Genomic DNA, 18,220 nt, shown 5'->3' with positions numbered 1-18,220 from the left:
CCCGAAACCAACTTATGGGTCATGCTACAGTAAAATAAAATAGAAATAATACACAAACTAGTTAATTGCCTAAAATAGGATACATTTGCTAATACAGGGTTAAAGGAAACAGTGGGGTAAATGATTAAACATCAGAGCAGCTTAACTCACACCAAGAATGATTGCAAACAGCACAAGGTCTAAGTGGCATTTGAAACTATTTGCTCTTGAACTAGATTCTGCCTGTGCCTGTCTGGGTGTGGACATCTAATTGGTTAGTGCTTACATTCCTCACACAAATCACAAAATGGATCTTAGCTTAAGCATTTATAAAAATGTATGTGAGAATGGCTAGTTCTTAAATGCTGTGCAGTTCCTGTTTTAACAGTTATGGTTTAGAGATATAATCATTCATTCCATGTACTGTAAATGATGGCTTGCCTGCTCTAAAGCTGCAATACAATTTAATCAACTGTAATCCAAACGCCGTTGTACATGGACAAGCAACTTCCAGTTAAAAAAAAAACATTCTTAAATGTTACCCAGTTGTTTAAATCAAAATACAAGGATTTCTTGTTTTTTCCCTCAGTAATTTAACACATTGCCATTAGATGGCAGTGCATGCTTTTGTTAGCCCTCCATTAAAGGTTTGTCCAGTAACATTTACAGGGTGCAACCGGAAGGCATGAAAAGAACTTCAGCAGATGCCGATTTATTTTCTAGAGAACACAAACATTAGCTCTGCCCAGCAAGACTAAATAAGGCATGTATTTTGAATTTAGTGTGCAAATTATTTGTTTGTTGCCCTAATAATTTAACTAAGCATACACAAAGAGCACAAACAGCAAGCTTTGTGAATCTGACTCAAAAAAAAAGAAAAAAGGTGATCTTAACAGTTAAGGACAGAAAATCAGGTTGAACCTCCATTTTTAAGTGTCTAAAATTCAGATATTGTTACCCAACATTATAGAACATAAATAATATTTTGTATTATTTTTGTTTTTCTGACATTTTGGTTTTAACCTATGTAGAATCGGGAATAGTAAATTATGTTTAGCAGCATTTGAAAGCAGGTAGTCACTTTAAATGAACACTCATTTGTTACAAAGGCATACTTAAAGTATTTATTCTAGGACCACAGGAAAACCACAGGAGTGCAAGGCCAGTAAAAAAAATTGTTTAAATTAAGTAGACTAATTAGTTAGGAAACATTTAAGCCATGATGCGGCCTATTTTAATGATCTAAACCATGGCGGATCTTAATATCGTCATCCAAAAAATGTCTGCAACCTCATTTTACTGTATTTTTATGGTATCCAGTGGGTTGAAATTACTTCTGGGCGGGAAAGCAGCAGCAGGATCAATGTTGAATTAAAGACCAGCTGTATTTAGATCCGCTGCAATTTAGATCATTAAAATAAACATCCATGTCTTTTACAAAAAATAGAAAATCATCATAGTATTAAAACTTTTCTTTCTTTTAAACAAAATTTACATTTTTGTTTTACTAAAAAAGTTACTTTCACAAAACAACATAGGAGTATTACAGTACCAAAAAAAACCTACAATCAATTATAAAGTTTTTTAAAAAAAGAGTTCACAGTAGATATGTTAACAATATTAAGCTATCTCAATGCTACATAATAACACCCATGCTACCAGTTAGAGACTACAGGATAAGGTTTTGAATTGAGAGACCCATCTGACGATTTTTAAGTATGTGCAAACATATTTTGAAATGGAATGTGTCACAGTACACATCAGTAATCCATACCATCTAGGAATGAAAACTAAAGAACAGGCCCTATTCAAAAACTGTAAACCATGCCTTATTAAAATAGAATGTTTAAAAACACTCTAAAATACAGTTAAGGTTTTTGAATAGGGTTTCATGTTATTCCATTATTAAAAAGCAACAAAGGATTTAAAATATATGTACAGGAGACTCTTGCTAATCCAATCCAGTTGGGACCAGATTTGATCATCAGTCTGCATTTCATTATCATAGGTTTGGATTATAAATCAGTTTGGACTACAGGGGTCTGGATTAACGAGAGTATACTTTCTTTTCTTTTTAAAAACCACTGAAATGTTTAAAAAGTATACAAAATGGCAGTAAATAAAAAGCTTCGAGATCTGAAATAAAATAAGACTTTGACAGAGATGGTATAGTCCTGTCTTCAGGTCATGCTACATGCACATTAGAAAGCAGTGTTAATCTTGAGTGTGTCCCCATCTTTTGGGATTCAATTTGTCCTTGAAGGATTTGAGTCTCTGTCGTGGTGCAGGTACAGGTCTGTGTAAGGGCTCTGGCATCTGGTCTTCACTTGAACTGGCTTTGTTACAAGTCAGGTTCTTGCGGGGAGGGATCGTGGGCCTCTGCAGCTGCTGTATTATCGAAGAGAACTTGCTTTCGAGGGAAGATGCCCTCATTGGAGCCATTGGGTTATTCCTGGAATTTTCTTTATCTGCCTGATTATTGCCACTTCCTCCTGGTTTGTAAGGCAGCCTGTCAGGGGGAGGTGGTGGAGCTTGTCTTTTCTTGGTTGCGTAGTTGTTAGGACTGAGGTTTTCACAGCTTTGACTAGGAGACACCACGTTTTTCTGAACAACCATGTTATGGGTGCCTTCAAAAAGGGCACCCCAATGAGGACCCAAAGGAGTGTCCTCTTGCCCGACGAGAAACCTCCCACCTGTCTCCTCTATTTTATTATGAATGATGTCCGTTAGGCCTTCAGGCTTTATTGGGGAATCAATGCCTGCAAAATAAACAAAAAAAACTTAAACAATCACATTTTCCTTTTGTTATTATGCTACCAGTTGCTTTACAAATTAATTAAATAAATTACTGCTATTAAAGATTAATTTAATCAATTGCTGTATTAGGTCTATTCTGAGTAAATAATAAATAATTCATCAACGTCTCAAGCAATGGTTTTATTTTGACTAGTCAAGTACACAAATGCACCCTACTGTGGCATTCTGTGAAAATAATAATAAATGTATCATCAAAAATTGCAGCTCTTTGTAGTTTCAAGATTGTACGATAGCCTGTGCGCCAGTATTACTTATATTCTTTGTGTATAAAATCTGGTAAACAAAGTTACCATCACTAAAATATTTACTGTACCTTGGATTAATATTGTAGTAGATAGCAGAAGTAATAACTCTTGGATGCCACAGTAGGACTTTGATGTCCATTTAGTATGGGTGAAATAATAACAGTAACAATGATGTAATAGATAAGTGAATAATATCCATTGCCGAAAGCACTGCTATAGAAGCCGTTCTTGGTTTTTAGGAAAACGTACAAGCTTACAAGAAATCATCAGAGATTAAATCAGCCCTGCTGTTTACAAAGTAGCTAACCAAGTGCAAGCTTTTTTTTTCACATTCGTGAATTTATGAAAAAGCTGAGCGACATCAGGAGCCAACAGTGTGTTTACCAGCAAGTTTTTGGAATGCACTCCTGAGGGGCTCATTCACCGATGTCCTATTCAGGAAAAAAATAAGACACTGTTTATCCCAACGATTCTAAGCAACTACCCATCTATTACAGTATCTTTTGTAGCCCATCCAATTATGGAGATAACTGATGGTTTTCAAAAAGCCTGATTTTCACATTACGTATATACTACTCTTGGGCTGCATCACTCTATAGACAATTAAACTTACTTATATCATGGTAGACTGAGGTGGCTTGCTTTGTAAGGAACAAAGAAGGCCTCTTTGGGGACATTATCTCAATCTTCATTAGCTCTTTGCAGCAGTGCTTCCATTGGCCTGAAAGAAGGAAGAAAAAAAAAACAGTAAGCATACAGGGAAATTAGAGCTAAAGGACTTGAATATCACAGTGCCACTGACAACAATATTCTTCTGTATCTAGAACACTGATTTTGTATGTTAAGTGTCTGGAGCCCCAAACCCTCTAACACACGCCATTCCATCAACGATGGGTTGATGAATTATCAGAGCATAAAATAAAGCATTGTACAAAAATCTTGGGTGGACCAAAATGAAAACAGTAGCTTTTACAATGGAATATCTTAACATTACTAGGGATCCCTGATGGTATGTTTAACTGATAAAACACAAACAAAACCAAAACAAGAAGTTAAAATCAATTTCATAGACATCTATAAAACTTTGAAAAGTTATTTGCTCTGCATATTCGGAAGGTGTGTTAGCAGGAATTAATATAGACAATTACTTTAGAGACAGTACAATGCCAGACATCCTAATTATACCCAATGATATAACTAAATTATTTCACTTACTCAGATCATAAAAATGCTGCCAAAATGCCTCCATCCATTTCTGAAGCTCCTCTCTGCAGTCTGCAGTGAACACATTGGTCATTGCCTCCCCATCTACACGATTAATGACAGTGAAACTGTTGGTCCTTTTCTGTGGGTTCTTATCCACAGCTCGGATCCTTGTTTCCTGCTCAACAGAAATCAACGTGATGAGAACACTAGCAGAGTCAAGTTGTGTCACTTCTAGAACTTGAATTTGGTAAATGCCCCAAAACTGAATACAATCTGGATGTACAAGGTTAAGTTTAGGATAAGTCTTACTGATCTGTTCAGGGTAATGTAGATCTAAGATGTGAAGTTCAAAAGAAACGCATGATACTGCAAACATGTATAGTATTTTTGATTTCAAAACATGACATCTTGTACTACAGTAGTTTAAATGACCTAGGAAGTGCAAGTGTAACAGAAAGTTTGTCTGTCTTGCTTTCTGTTACACTTGCTAGGTCATTTCACCTCAGCAGTGTCTTTTGGGTCAATGCATGTTACTGGCTGAAAGCATGTCAGTTAATAGGGAAAGGTTTAACTTAACCTGGTGCCAAATATCATGATTTAAAATGTAAATACATTCATGCAAAAGTTACGCTTTGGTAGTATATCTGACAATACATAATTAAACAACTATGCCCCCGAACTGATCCCAGTATTAACAGCCTTTGTAATAATAATTATTTTTTAAATAAAAGTGTACCTTGTTAACAGGAATGGCAATGGCAGGTTGTACTTTAGCCTCAATTTCCTCTGGAGTGTCAGTGTAATAGCAGAACATGCTTCCCCCTCTCAGGACACAGTACAGCCTGCTGCAGCTGGGAACGCCTCCAATAGCTTGCTGTGATACAGGGCAGACCCAACAATAGACAAAACCATAAGAAACTAAAGAAAAACAGTAAACACATCAGTATGACATCACAAAGACAGTAGTGAATGACAAAGCACCAAATCAAAAGAGATCCTGAAATCTAGGTGCTACATATTGATTACCTGCTGATTCAAGAAGCCACTCATGCTATCTTGGGTCATGCACACCGGCTGAGCCACCAAACGACAGCATATGTTTCCATACAGAGGCAGCCAGAAGGAAGAGTCCTCTGTGGGACAAAATAATAAATAAATAAAAATCACATCTGAATTAATGATGTATACAAAGGACAAAAGGCTAAGGTCTTTACACCATTTTTGTAAAAGAAAAACATAGCTGCTCATGTTAGGAAACTAGTACCCATCTTGATAAATCTGGAACAAAATGTCAAAAACTTGTTTCAACATTCAAGAAATATTTGAAGGTCAATAACCCATCCCTTAAAATCTGCGCTCCTATCCTTACCATTCTCTGTAATAGTCAGGGTCTGTGACTGGAAGCTGCCGTCAGCAAGAGGAAGAGTTAGTGTTGTATAGGCAAGTAAGTTGTATTTGGCTCCGCTAGAACACAAAGACAAAATATTATAGAAACGTACTGGTATATATATATATATAAATAAAATCCATAATTATATAATTCGAAAGCTACTTGTATTTATTTATTTATTTTTTAAAGAACACAGAAAAAACCCCACAGAGGTCTATTTTAGTGACCAAAAAAGCAGTGGATCTAAATACAGCTGGACTTTAACTCTGTCTTAATCCTGCTGGTGCTTCACTCCTAGTGGTGACCCACTTATTAGCATTACTAAATGGAACAAAATACAGTGAAACGAGGTTTACAAAACACCTTACATGTAGCAAACATAAACCTGTATAGGTGTGACTAGGTGAATTCTCACCAAGAACCCCTGGGATAGTAAATGAGGAAAAGCATGACATTAGAACATAGTAACTTACACTGCTAATGGATTGGACTGGAGGAAGGACTCAGGGTCATTTCCATCCAGCAGTTGACACACTCTCTTTCCTGTGGACTTGCCCAATGAAGTACCCAGTTTTTTTGCCAGCTTCTTAGGAGTGCTGCCTATGGAGGGCTCCTCCTCCAAACAGCAGCTGTACACTTGAAGTTGTAACTCAAAACCTGGTCCTGCCTCATTGCTGCAAAAATCAAAGAAGGAATGAGTAAGACACGGATTTACAATATGGGAAGAACAAACATCAAAACCAAAAACTCCATGTAGCTGGATCAAAAGACCTACAATACTCTTGGATCTTATAATCTTATCTAGCTTAACTTTAAACAATCAATCGTGACATTAATAAAGACTTGTTTAAACATGTAACTGAAGCAAGTTTATCCTTTTAGTACAACATTTTTAAATAAATAAAACTGCATTTTTTTCACATTGCAGTTCAAACTAACACCTTGATCATCATTTCTCTGGTTAAGATACTTACAACACAGTTAAATTGCCAAAACATATGTCTGTGACAGCTTTATCCACAACCACCATTTCTGTGTCAAAAACCTCAGAGCCGAGTTTCATCAGGCAAAATACAGCCACGCGTCGGGACCCTGGAAAACAGATTATAACCAATGAATCAGTTAAATATTTAGTTTATTGACAAAATGGTGCTTTTCATCAGTTTTATCACAGACATTTAAGAATTACACTTTCCAAAGATTTTGTTAATGGGTGTTACCTTTACATATCTGTTTTAAATAAGGTGGTGTCTGAACACAAAATGGATTGATTAGGATAACATGTGACAACTATCAGTTTTTGTTCTCCATTGATATTCTAAGAGATTTTGTTTTGGCACAGTATATGGATTGCTTTGTATATTTATCTCAACCACAATGTCGTGTCTACTATATTATTGGAAATACTTCTGGAACTAAAACTCAATGGCAGTTGTTTTGACTGTTTGAAAAAGACTTCGTCAAACCATTTATCACTGAATTTTTGTAGTTTCTTTTAGTATTTCCCACTTCAGTACTATTGTGTTGTATAGTTATGGATCAATATCTAGTTTGGTGTTAGCTTTGGTAGCTCAGTGAAGATGTCCTGCAGCTGTAATCATAGTGATATTGGGATGAGCAAAATGGCTTTTGAATACCTACTTCCTTTGTTGCTGAAGTGGTCAGAATCCTTCCACATTAACGGTATCCGAAGGCCTAGGAAAATAAGTTTGAAAAGATTACAACAATAGTCTTGCCAGCATGTGCGTATTTAGCCAAATGCAGGTACAGAAATCTGAGCTTTAAACAGTTGTTGGCTGCAGCAAGTATCCCGCTAGTGGAAGGTGGGTTTAACAGGGGTTGTGGTAGTTTACGGCCCTTCTTACCTGTCAAATAATTTAAACCTTGTTTTCATAATAAGTAAGCCTCTTTTTCAAAAATAATGCGAATACAATTTAAAAAAAGTCAATTTGTTTTTGTTTTTTTATGTTTCAAATTCTAGTTTCTTCAATAGGACATTAAACAGTTTAAGAAAAATCTACTTTTCAGGGGGCTATTGATCTTAACAGTGGCTGCTCTAAATACCGCTGCTGTTTAGATCAATAGAATGGGCTCCTTGTGTACCAAGGTTCTCAGAATCAAACACCTACTTTAACAATACATTTCTGTATTTAAAAATATGCAAGTCGGCAGGGAGACTTATTTTATGGATTTAAACAAATGACAGACTTTGATGAGATCAATTGAAATGTAAACTGTTTAAGTATTGACCTACAAAGCATTCAGTTTTGACATAGAGAATACATTTCCGCTCAGTCACCTAGAAAACACTTTTTGTCAGCTGTGGCATGTATTCTGTGGCATTACCTGATAATGCAACTTTCCCCTTGCATGCTGTACGTTCCTTTGCCCCTACATCAGAAGACCTGCAGAACGGAGCAAATATAGGGTTGTTTTTTTTCTAAAGATATCTTTAAACTACAATCATGTTCAACATAACACAAATAATTGAATTGTGTCATTTACCAAAGCCTTCCATAATTTAGTTTCATATGCACTTAGGTTCCTGAAGCTGACCTTGTGTACATTCTCCCAAAGGAACGTTGAATAAGTGCTGTTCAGGCTGACCATGCAACCACATTTTAATACAGCATAACCACATCCAGCAAACCAGTCTCACCTTCTTGCCATTCTGTTCATGATCTGTTCCTCCTTCTTTTTCTGTAGCTCCGTCATGTAAGCCATAATGCGCGTGTTACAGGTCATCAGGTTTTTAGAAGCGTTTAAAACCTGATCTCTCTGGGTGCTGGCTGCAAGGAGCTTGTGGGCTCCGTCCCGCATCCGGATCTCAAAGTCGATTTTCTCCTGGATATTGCAGTCCTATTTAGAATATATAAGGAATCCTTTTATTACAACGCAAAGGTAGAACTCACTGCATCAATTCAAAATGTGCAGCAGTTCAATAATTGGGTGTGTCCTATCAGTTTTGTTTATACTAAACTAGAATGAATACTTGACCGCACAAATAAGAGCAAAAAACATAAGAAAGATGAAGTGGGTTTTTTTTGTTTTTTTTTTAATGTATATTTAAGGGTCATACTTTATTTGAGGTATTTTCTAAAATGGAAAATAATCCTCAGAGGCTTGAATTCAGTAACCTTGTGTATCTGTATTTGAAACTAACCTCCATTAAGCCTGGTTGGCTCCAACATCTCACAAGATTTCAACAAGATCAAAACAGGACCCCTAATTCAACAAAAATATTATGGATAATGTTCTTGTCATAAAACTGACTTCAGTAAACAAACTATACAAGAAAATATACAGTAATCCTTAAACCCCTTTGTTCTCCCCTTAGAGTTTTTTTTTAATTAATATTATTCCATGGACCTGGTTCTGTGAAATTAAAAATGAAAACAGCATTGTCTAGAATTATTTCTTTCAGTTTTCAATCATGAAAACTGGCATCATGATTTGCTGCACAGCTGTTTTATTTTAGTGCTGCTTTTGAAAATAATTACACAGTAAAATAAAGCATGTCTTCCTTCAACGGTTCTTCTTGTTAATTCTGGATTCATACCAAACAGTCAATAGCCTACCCAGCTTCCTAAAGAGTTCCATTTGTTTTACAAAATATGCAAGTGTTTTTATTAACAGCAAAGGGATACGGTCATATTTTAACTAAACAGTTTGATTTGTGATATTAAGAGACTGCCAAAATGTACAAAATTGCCTTCAAATCTCCATTTATGGTATGAGGGTACAAAATGATACTAACTACATCAACATCACTTAGGAACGTTGGACACAACTATCTATAGACAGAACCATACTGTGTAAAGCAGTCACTGATGAAGCTGTAATAAAATCCTAACGTCAGCATTACTATTAACAGACTTCATTTTAATTGATGCAGATGATACCTGAGCTGAAATATTATTATCCACACCAGTAAAGCCTGTTACAGTTCTGTGTTAAAACCTATGCAAAATATACAGTAAGAGGTGGAAATCTCTTTTCTAATACATTTAATCTAGTACATTGTTTATCGTACTTGAAGTAACTTATTTTGTATGCTGGTTCAAAGTTTTGGTTATGAAGAGACCTAATGGAAATACCTGTTTGACTTTTGAAGGTACAAGCTTAAGATCTGACCCCCTTTTTACAGTTTAATTCCACGTATTTAATAAAGTTTATTGGACCCTTGTCTCAAACTGTACATTTTAAATGTACAATTAACAGCACAATGTGCTCAAACCTAGCCCAAGTGTTCATTTTCTGTTAAATGTGACTCTTTCAATACCAGAAACTTCTAATGAACAGCAACACACTGAATTCAAACAAAATTCATGTTTTAGCTTTTAGTTCTCATGGAATGCCTGAAATATCCGATTATAAGATTTGAGCAGAATCATCAATTCTTACACACAGCTACCTGCAGTTTCTTAGACATCTGCTGTATGTACAACAGATTCATGGCCTCTATAATTTGAAGAGTGTCATTCAGACTAGTACAACATTTAATGCACTTTTCCTGCAAGAACATCTTGATTAAATGTTAGTGGGAAAGAAAATACAAATGACTTACTGAACACCATGCAAAAACATTTGTGCAGAAACAGGCACGTTAAAATAATGGGATCAAGTCTATCAAAATGTGATAATCAGGGTTATCATAAAATAACCCTCCCGTTAAAGAATGGGCAAGAACTTTAGTGTTCTTTGAGCCTGAGCAGCACTGTTCAAGAGATAGCTCTTGCTTTTGTTTATTGCCCTCCAAAATATGGCTCTTTTCATTCAACCCATTTAAGGATTCAAACACAAAAGCCAAATGGTAGGCTTAATAGAAGGTAATAAATGCAAAAAAAAAAAAAAAAAGTTTAGGGAAAGAAAAAAAAAAACCACCACAGTGTTTTTCATCTATTTAACAGCATTATGGCATATTTTTTTGTATTTAACTAAACCTGTTTAAATTAATCCTTTTTATTCAACGTGTTGTGTTTGTGATGTAATCTCACTTTATCTTTTTGATAATTTTCAGACTTAATCTGACAAATGGGTTGCAATTCAAAACAAAGTATTTTTAAAATTTGCAACTTGGAAGTTTAATACAGCACGTAATGATTATGTGGTGACATCACTCTCTTTTGTTGATTTCATCTAGACATCACGTCAGTCATTTGCAAATGATTGGATGACACAATAGCCGTCTGGCTGTAACTTTATATCTATACCACAACATTACAGATTATACTAATATAATACCAATACAACATAAAACTAAACAGGTTTATTATACGTAATCAGTAAGTTTTTCCAGCTGATCTGTCCGATTCTTATAGCATGAATGGTTTATCGGCGACTACTATAAACCACCCATTGGTGTTACAAGTCTGCTACTTTCGCTTAATTTTACCTCTTGTTCTAGGAAGTAGGTGCTCTCCCTGATTTTCTTTCTCTTAATCTCCATGCCAAGTGAAGAGCAACCCGAAACCGTAGCCCTGCTCCTTTCATTTCTCTTGAAATTTTGAAAGTCCCGCGGATGCTGCTTCTTCGCCATTACACCCAATGATGAATCTCATCCAGACAACCGCTGCGAAGGGCGTCGCTATCGTCGTTATCAACCTGACTACATTTTAGGGTCAAAGTTTGCCGGCGAGTAAACAACAATAGGCAGCCACCACTTTTAAAATTTAAACTTGGCTAACTAAAACTAAACCAGGTTTTTTTAGAAAGGTACACATATTTTAATACGAAGAGTTTACGATTATTGTATATCAGACTATATGTTTATTATTGCCGAAAATGCGTTTTTGTTTGTATCGACAGACTTTTTAGACGGTTGTCCCATCCCCTCCCGCGTGTGCTTAATGGTTTCGTCCACATTTTGTGGGGAGCATGAAGGAATTGTAACCCGAATACTGTTGAATTTGCTGGGTGGTAGAAAAAAAGGTGTCTTCGTTGTATTCAAAGTGGTAAAAAGATGCAAGGCTGGGATGTGTTTGTGTTCTGCAAGTCAGGAGAACAAGTTAACAAATGATTGGCAATGAGTTAGCTGAAAATGGGAAATTAAGAATGATAAATGTGTGATAATCCACATAACAGTATCTGGAAGAATTCAAAAATGTTTTATTAATTATAGGTAGTTACACTATATGTGGCAATAGGGCGCTTTTTGGGTGGAGAGTGCAAAGATGGATTGAAGTGTTAGTATAAAGGTTAGTAAAACCAGATATTGTTTTAGCTAAATTTGTTACATGGCATTTTGCTAACCCTGCTGTGTAAGAACATAAGATTAAGAAAAGCTTGAGAACGAGAAAAGGCCATTTGACCCATCGAGACTGGACCCTTGTTAGCACACCATTTTCCCGAATTTAAAGCACAGAATCTAGTCTTTCTATTTTAATTTTATTTTTTTAAATGTTCCCAGTGTTTTTAGATCCTACTACTTCACCGGGCAGGCTATTCCATGCATTTATAACTGTGTAAAAAAGTGCTGAATTTACTTATAACTCATTCATATGGGACTTTGTCAGAGGCTTTTTGAAAATCAAGATAAATTATATCAGAAGCGTTACCATCATCTACATTTGCTGTAACATACTCCAAAAAAGTCAAGTAGGTTAGTCAAGCATGACCTCCCTCTTCTGAACTCATGCTCTTCAGAAAGTAATTAATCCTGAAATTTTAAAAAGTAGAATAAGTAAGTATTTCTTCTGTGTGGAGTCAGCAGTGCCCTATATATAATGATGGATCAAAGATGTTAGATAATAGGAAATCACCAGCAGCTTTCTGAGTCTGGGGTTTAACAGCCTGTAGAATAACAGCTAATTTGATTGTAGTAACAGCAGAATTGGATTTCAGATGTTAAACCAATTCTGTCCCTTGTCTGATCTGATTCACTAGAAGCATTAAAAGCAAATCAGTCTGGCTAGTCGAAGTCTGTGATGAATATGTTCTTTGAGATTTTTTGTTTGTTTACTGACCTAGAAAGACTGGGAATTGAGGTTATTTTAACCTGGGTTCCGACTCATATAGGGATCAAAGGTAATGAAGCAGACAAAGAGGAAATAGAATACTTTATAATTGTAGTGCTTTTTTTTCTATAATAGAGAAAAAGATAACGCATAAATGGCAAAGGTGTTGGGAGATGGAGCCATGAAGCTAAACGAGCGTTCTCCAAGTGTGGTGCACTTTTGCTTGGGGATAACAAGCAGGCCAGAGTTGGAGGACCTCAGCTTGCGGGCAGGGATATAGCGGGTCAGCAGCTTGAGGAGGTACTCGGGGTGGGGGAGGGCGGTGATGTGTTCACGTTTTTTACATCTGGTAAGGATCCTGGCAGTGGCATCCTGAACTAGCTGCAGTCGGTTTATGGCAGTGGTGACAACTCAGGTCATGGAGGGCCGGTGTCCCTCCTGGTTTTTGTTCTAACCATACCCTAAATTAGTTAATTGGACCAATTAAGCTTCTAATAAGGTCCAATAAAGTACTTTAGGGTGCGGTTGTAATAAAAACCTGCAGGGAGACCAGCACTCCAGGAACGAGCTGTGCACCACTGGTTTATGGTGCGTGCCAGGAGACCACCATATAGAGAGTTGCAGTAGTCGAGTCAAGAGACAAATGCATGACAAAGTATCTCCGCATCCGGCAGGGAAAGGTAGGGACGGACTTTGGAGATGTTTCGAAGATGGTAGAAGGAAGATTTGACCACGGAGGAGATGTGGGCATCAGAGGAGAGGTTGCTGTCAAGAAGTACGCCAAGGCTTCGTACTGTGGGGGAAGGCAGCAGCAGACAGTTTCCGAGGTTCAGGGCAGCTATATTGAGATTCTTAAATTGAGTTTTAGATCCTACTTGAAGGAGTTCAGATTTGCTAGTGTTCAGCTGAAGAAAATTGGCAGACATCCAGGCCACGATGTCTTGAATGCAAGCCGGGAGCCGGACCATGGCAGAGGGGTAAGGATAATTATGGGTCACGACTTTTAAATAAATGTGTTAAGAGAATACATTTTCACCCTGATGGATTATATGTCAATGTCAGGTTGCAGTATCAGTGGAACATTAATTCTTCCCTTATAAAAATGTCCTATAGGAGTATTATAAAAAAATAGCACTGTCCTCTAAAAAATCCTATAGGGGTTCCCTCTATGATGTCCTGTAGCACTGCCCTTTGAATGTGTCCTATAGGATTCACCTTTAAGATGTACTACTATAGGATACTCCAGCTGCCCTTTTTGATGTCTATAGGACATCCAATATCACTGCCTTTAGAATGTCCTATGGGATACTCTATAGCAGGGCTACTCAACCCTGGTCCTGGAGGGCCGCTGTCCCTCCTGGTTTTTGTTCAAACTGTGCACTAAATTGATTAATTTGACCAATTAAGCTTCTATTAAGCACTTGATTGGTCCAATTAAGTAATTTAGGGTACAAAACCAGGAGGGACAGCGGCCCTCCAGGTCCAGGGTTGAGTACCTTTGCTCTAAGATTGTCCTCTAAGGCAGGGTTTCCCAATCCTGGTCCTGGGGACCCACTGTGTCTGCTGGTTTTTATTCCAACTGAGTTCTTAATGACTTAATTAAACCCTTAATTGAACTGATAATTTGCTCATTTAGACATGTTTACTTGTTTTCATCTTAAACACTTGCAGATTTCAAGTTCGTCGTAACATTTTTAAGTAACTTGAACTCTGCAACTCTTTGAGAGCTGAGAGCAATTTAAAAAGGTCTAATTAAGCAAATTATCAGCTCAATTAAGGGTCTATTTAAGTAATTCAGAGCTCAGTTGGAATGAAAACCAGCAGACACAGTGGGTCCCCAGGACCAGGATTGGGAAACCCTGCTCTAGGGTATATTCTAATCTAAGGTATTCCATACAACTGTCAGTACAGTACCACAATAGACTATTTATGATTTTCACAATCTCCATTTAGACTATAACTAACAGAGATGTTATTTCTAAGATCGTCTTGGTGGCATACAGGTGTCTTCAAACCTAAGACGAGGCTTAATTACCCTTATAGAAATGTTTATCATACCAAAGTATAATAGAACATGACAAAGGTACAGCTTTAAAAAAAAAGGAAAAGGAAACACCGTTATATAAACTATTCAAAATGAATGGGGAAAGCATAGTAAAACTGCAAAATCACCGTGCAAATGTGCCATGTTTGCAGGGAATGCTGTGGCAGAAAGTTAGTCGAGGCAGGCAGTAATAAAATGAATGTGCAGGGTTTTTTTTTTTTAATTTTTAAAAAATATATTAAAAATGTTCTTAACCTGTAACACAGGAAACAGCTGCATTCAGTTTTTTTTTTCAAACTACCACACACACACACACATATTGGCGTGTAAAATGTAACGTTGTGTTGTTCGTATGTTGCACAGGCTGTAATCTCCAATGTCGTTTTAAGTAAAGAGTAAAACTAACCCGTCTTTATGGGAGGTGAAGTAACAAAAATTAAATAATGAATGACAATTCATTACATGTTAAATTTAAGCAAGTATCGAATATTGAATTTTAGCATCAAATAATAAATACTATCATTAAATATTAAATGAATGTATCAAATGTTAAATTCACCTCCCATACGTCTTGCTTGCTTCTTTAAAAGGCGTGTCAACTTCAAAGGGTGTTACTTAACCAAGGTCTAGTATGAGACAGGATTGATTGGCTTACTGGATTGTCAGACAAGAAAGCAGGGGAGTATTACAGTATACCTGGTAGACAAATTTCACGTTCTGCCCAATGACACTCCAAGCATACAGGTAAAATTGTTTGTAAAATGCTGTAGTTCAACCGATCTGCATGTTGCAATGAGTATTGCATTTGTTTGAAAATAATGTGTAGGTTAGAATTAGCAATCGTACGGAGATCAAAGGTTTGATTTGCATCAAGCAACTCGCATTTATAATCGGCTTGTATTGTTTGTGTAAAATTTTACCTACCGGTGATCTGTGCTTTGTTGTCTGCAAACAGTAAACCATTCCTTAATAGTAGGAACATTTAATTTGTTTTAATATCAGTGACATTTTTTGTAGGTAAATATAGCCCGGTCTATAAACAATCGTAACAAACGAAAAACCTTTCATAAAACATGCATTTAAAGGTATAAGCTACTAATATGAACAGTCTCCATTTGATTTAATGTGGATTGTATCATTTCCAGTGTTCAGTTTTATTTTATTTTTTTTGCAGTGAATTATAAACGTGCTGATTCATTAGATTGCAGATTTAGTGCAATATACTAATCTAGCACAGTAGGACGATACTCTGTGGCCGTAGTTTCATACAGAACAAAAATGGGATGCCATGTTACAGTAGGAATTCTGATTGGGGCAGCATCGTTAATTTTGCAGTCCTGCTTTTTCACCATTGTTCTTATGGATATTTCGTTTTTTAATGCATTCATAGAAATCTGAAAGTCTATTTTTTAGTGTTGAATGCATTTTAATTTCTGTGATGCCTTGCCCCCTTTAGTTCTACACAGCTTCTCTGAATGATATTTTATAACAATCAAAGTTTTTATATTTAGTATAATATTAATATGTTACATATTTCCTTTAGTTGCGCTTTGGAGAACTGACTTAGTCTACATTCTTAAAACAAACCCTGCTCAATGTTCTCAAGTTACTCTGTACAACTCATATTTATATAATGAAATTCAGCAGAAGTTATATGAAAGGAAGGAGACACTTTGGAACGAGTCACCGGAAAAGAGCGGTGCCCACTAGCAGTTGCCATTCCGCTGCCCGCGATGTGGGGAGCAGAAGCGGTTCAGAAGCCAGTCATCTTCGAGGGCACACTTGGAGTACAGCCATACCTACGAAACCATGCACAACCTCACCAAGTACAGTCTAGCCTCTGCATGTAAACCACTTGACTACCTGCTGGAGAAAACCATAAACGCCAGCAGCACTGAAAACTGCAAAAAATGCTTTCCACTCCAGTTTCAAGACCTGACAGACAAAAAGTTCAAGGATACAGAAAGGGACAAAACACAGACCCCCGCATACAAGAGACCGCCGGAGCACCTCAAAACTGAATCGTGCAGGCTGGTGCCTGCAGGCAGCCGATCGGCTTTGACGATCCAAATCGAGAGCCATGTGCGGGAAAGGCTTGATGAGATGATGAAGGCGGCGGAGTGCACGATAGAGAAGAGGCTGGAGAAGGTGGCCAGCGAGTTGGCACAGAAGAACACGGAGCTGGTGAATACCTGGGCTGAGTTTGTGCACCTGTCTCAGGAGAAGAGGCAGGTCCTGGCACGAGAGAGGGCCCTGAGCAGACAGATGGACACGGCCGTCCACCTGTCTGCTCAGGGCAGCAGCTTACCGAGTCTGATTGAGAGGAAGGAACAGTGAGTGTCCATTTTAATAGGCAGTGGGATCGAAATACCTCCATCTTTTAAATCCTGTCTAACTTTGTGTGTCTCATCAGTGTATTTTCTTCTTCAAAAGTAAATCAATTTATTTTTGTATTTAAACAGTGACAATATTTAGAACTGTCACCATCTAGATCAATTGAACAGACTGCAGTTTCTGGACCATGTCTTTCAAACCATGACATAGCTGTGCCAGGTTAAAGATTATGCTCATCTTTGGATGTGAAGCTGTTGAGAGATTTTCCTATTTCCTACATTGCTTTTGCAATGTCACCATCTGCCAACCAAATGAAATGTTGCCTCAACCTGCAACAATCACTGCCACAGAGAGGAGTGCAGGACTCCACAGTAAGTAGAGCTGTTTACGGTTTGTGAGAAGTGGTCTGGAAACTGCCTAATAGTGACCACTTTCTGCAAACCGACTCATAACTATGTCAGCTTAACATTACACTGACTTGGTTTTCTAGCTTCTGCATTGCCCCAGCACAATAATGCATTGCCCATGCATTGTGGAAAGTTGCCCAAAATACCAGTGCCCAAAATACCGTAAAATACACTTTCTATATGAGCTATTTGGTTTTAGAGCACTTGGGTTCTTCATGAAACAACAGGTATGGATTTACTCCAAGCCAAGCGACTTCATGCCAGCCCTGTAAATCCCCTTCAGGCCATGGTGTGGGAAGATACTTACTGTATTATGTGTTGATATTTCCTAGAATGACCCACATAGCTACTGTATAGTGTTACAGCGCTGTCTGAACCATAAGTGCTGCCTTTTATGAAAGGTCACTTGCATATTAAGAGTGAATTGGAAACTGTGTGAAAGCCAGGGACAGTGTTGTGCACGTCCATGACTCCCTTACATCATGTGGGGTGGGGTGGGGGGGGGCTTCAAGCAAAAAGAAAAGTGTCTCTGTTGTAACCAGTGTGGCACAAATGTACCAGTGAAAGGTAATTTCTGCGTTCATTGCCCCAGCAGTTGTAAAACATGCTAAATGAACTGCAGTCATTCTATGCTATAGCCTGAGTTGTTAACTTTGGTTGCCCTTTACCAAATGTCAATGAAAAAGCAATACATTTCCCATTATTCTCCCGTTCTTTTTCCACATTTCATATTGTTAATTGTTTCTAGGGAAGTAATCAGTATTCATCACTTTCTGGAGGCCACGGTTCATGAAGTCTGTGGGAAAGCCCGGCTTCAGCACTTTATAGAGAACCTTTTACAG

General features: G+C 37.3%; 2 protein-coding genes across 3 annotated transcripts; one reads left to right on the top strand and one right to left on the bottom strand.

The window, feature by feature from the left end:
- Positions 1-1,089: 1,089 nt before the first annotated feature.
- Positions 1,090-11,384, bottom strand: LOC117418561 (rhotekin-2-like). 2 transcript variants are annotated; one of them, XM_059035808.1, is made up of 13 exons: positions 11,033-11,383; positions 8,297-8,496; positions 7,984-8,042; positions 7,279-7,332; positions 6,612-6,729; positions 6,111-6,311; positions 5,617-5,711; positions 5,274-5,380; positions 4,984-5,121; positions 4,257-4,422; positions 3,655-3,762; positions 3,426-3,472; positions 2,626-2,738 (listed from the first exon to the last, which is right to left on the bottom strand). In XM_059035808.1, the coding sequence occupies exons 1-12, from the start codon at positions 11,174-11,176 to the stop codon at positions 3,462-3,464; spliced, it is 1,401 nt and encodes a 466-aa protein (XP_058891791.1). In that variant the 5' UTR covers positions 11,177-11,383; the 3' UTR covers positions 2,626-2,738; positions 3,426-3,461. The 2 variants fall into 2 exon arrangements, with proteins under 2 accessions (XP_033887627.2, XP_058891791.1); XM_034031736.3 differs by lacking the exon at positions 3,426-3,472 and having other exon boundaries at positions 1,090-2,738; positions 11,033-11,384.
- Positions 11,385-15,309: 3,925 nt separating this feature from the next.
- Positions 15,310-17,845, top strand: LOC131740223 (protein ZNF365-like). The gene is made up of 2 exons (XM_059035807.1): positions 15,310-15,381; positions 16,181-17,845. Exon 2 carries the CDS (start codon positions 16,447-16,449, stop codon positions 16,972-16,974), a length of 528 nt encoding a protein of 175 aa, XP_058891790.1. The 5' UTR covers positions 15,310-15,381; positions 16,181-16,446; the 3' UTR covers positions 16,975-17,845.
- Positions 17,846-18,220: the final 375 nt, after the last annotated feature.

Source organism: Acipenser ruthenus, chromosome 13 (genome assembly GCF_902713425.1).
Source record: "Acipenser ruthenus chromosome 13, fAciRut3.2 maternal haplotype, whole genome shotgun sequence".
Lineage (NCBI taxonomy): Eukaryota > Metazoa > Chordata > Actinopteri > Acipenseriformes > Acipenseridae > Acipenser > Acipenser ruthenus.
This window is presented reverse-complemented; position numbering and strand designations above follow the sequence as displayed.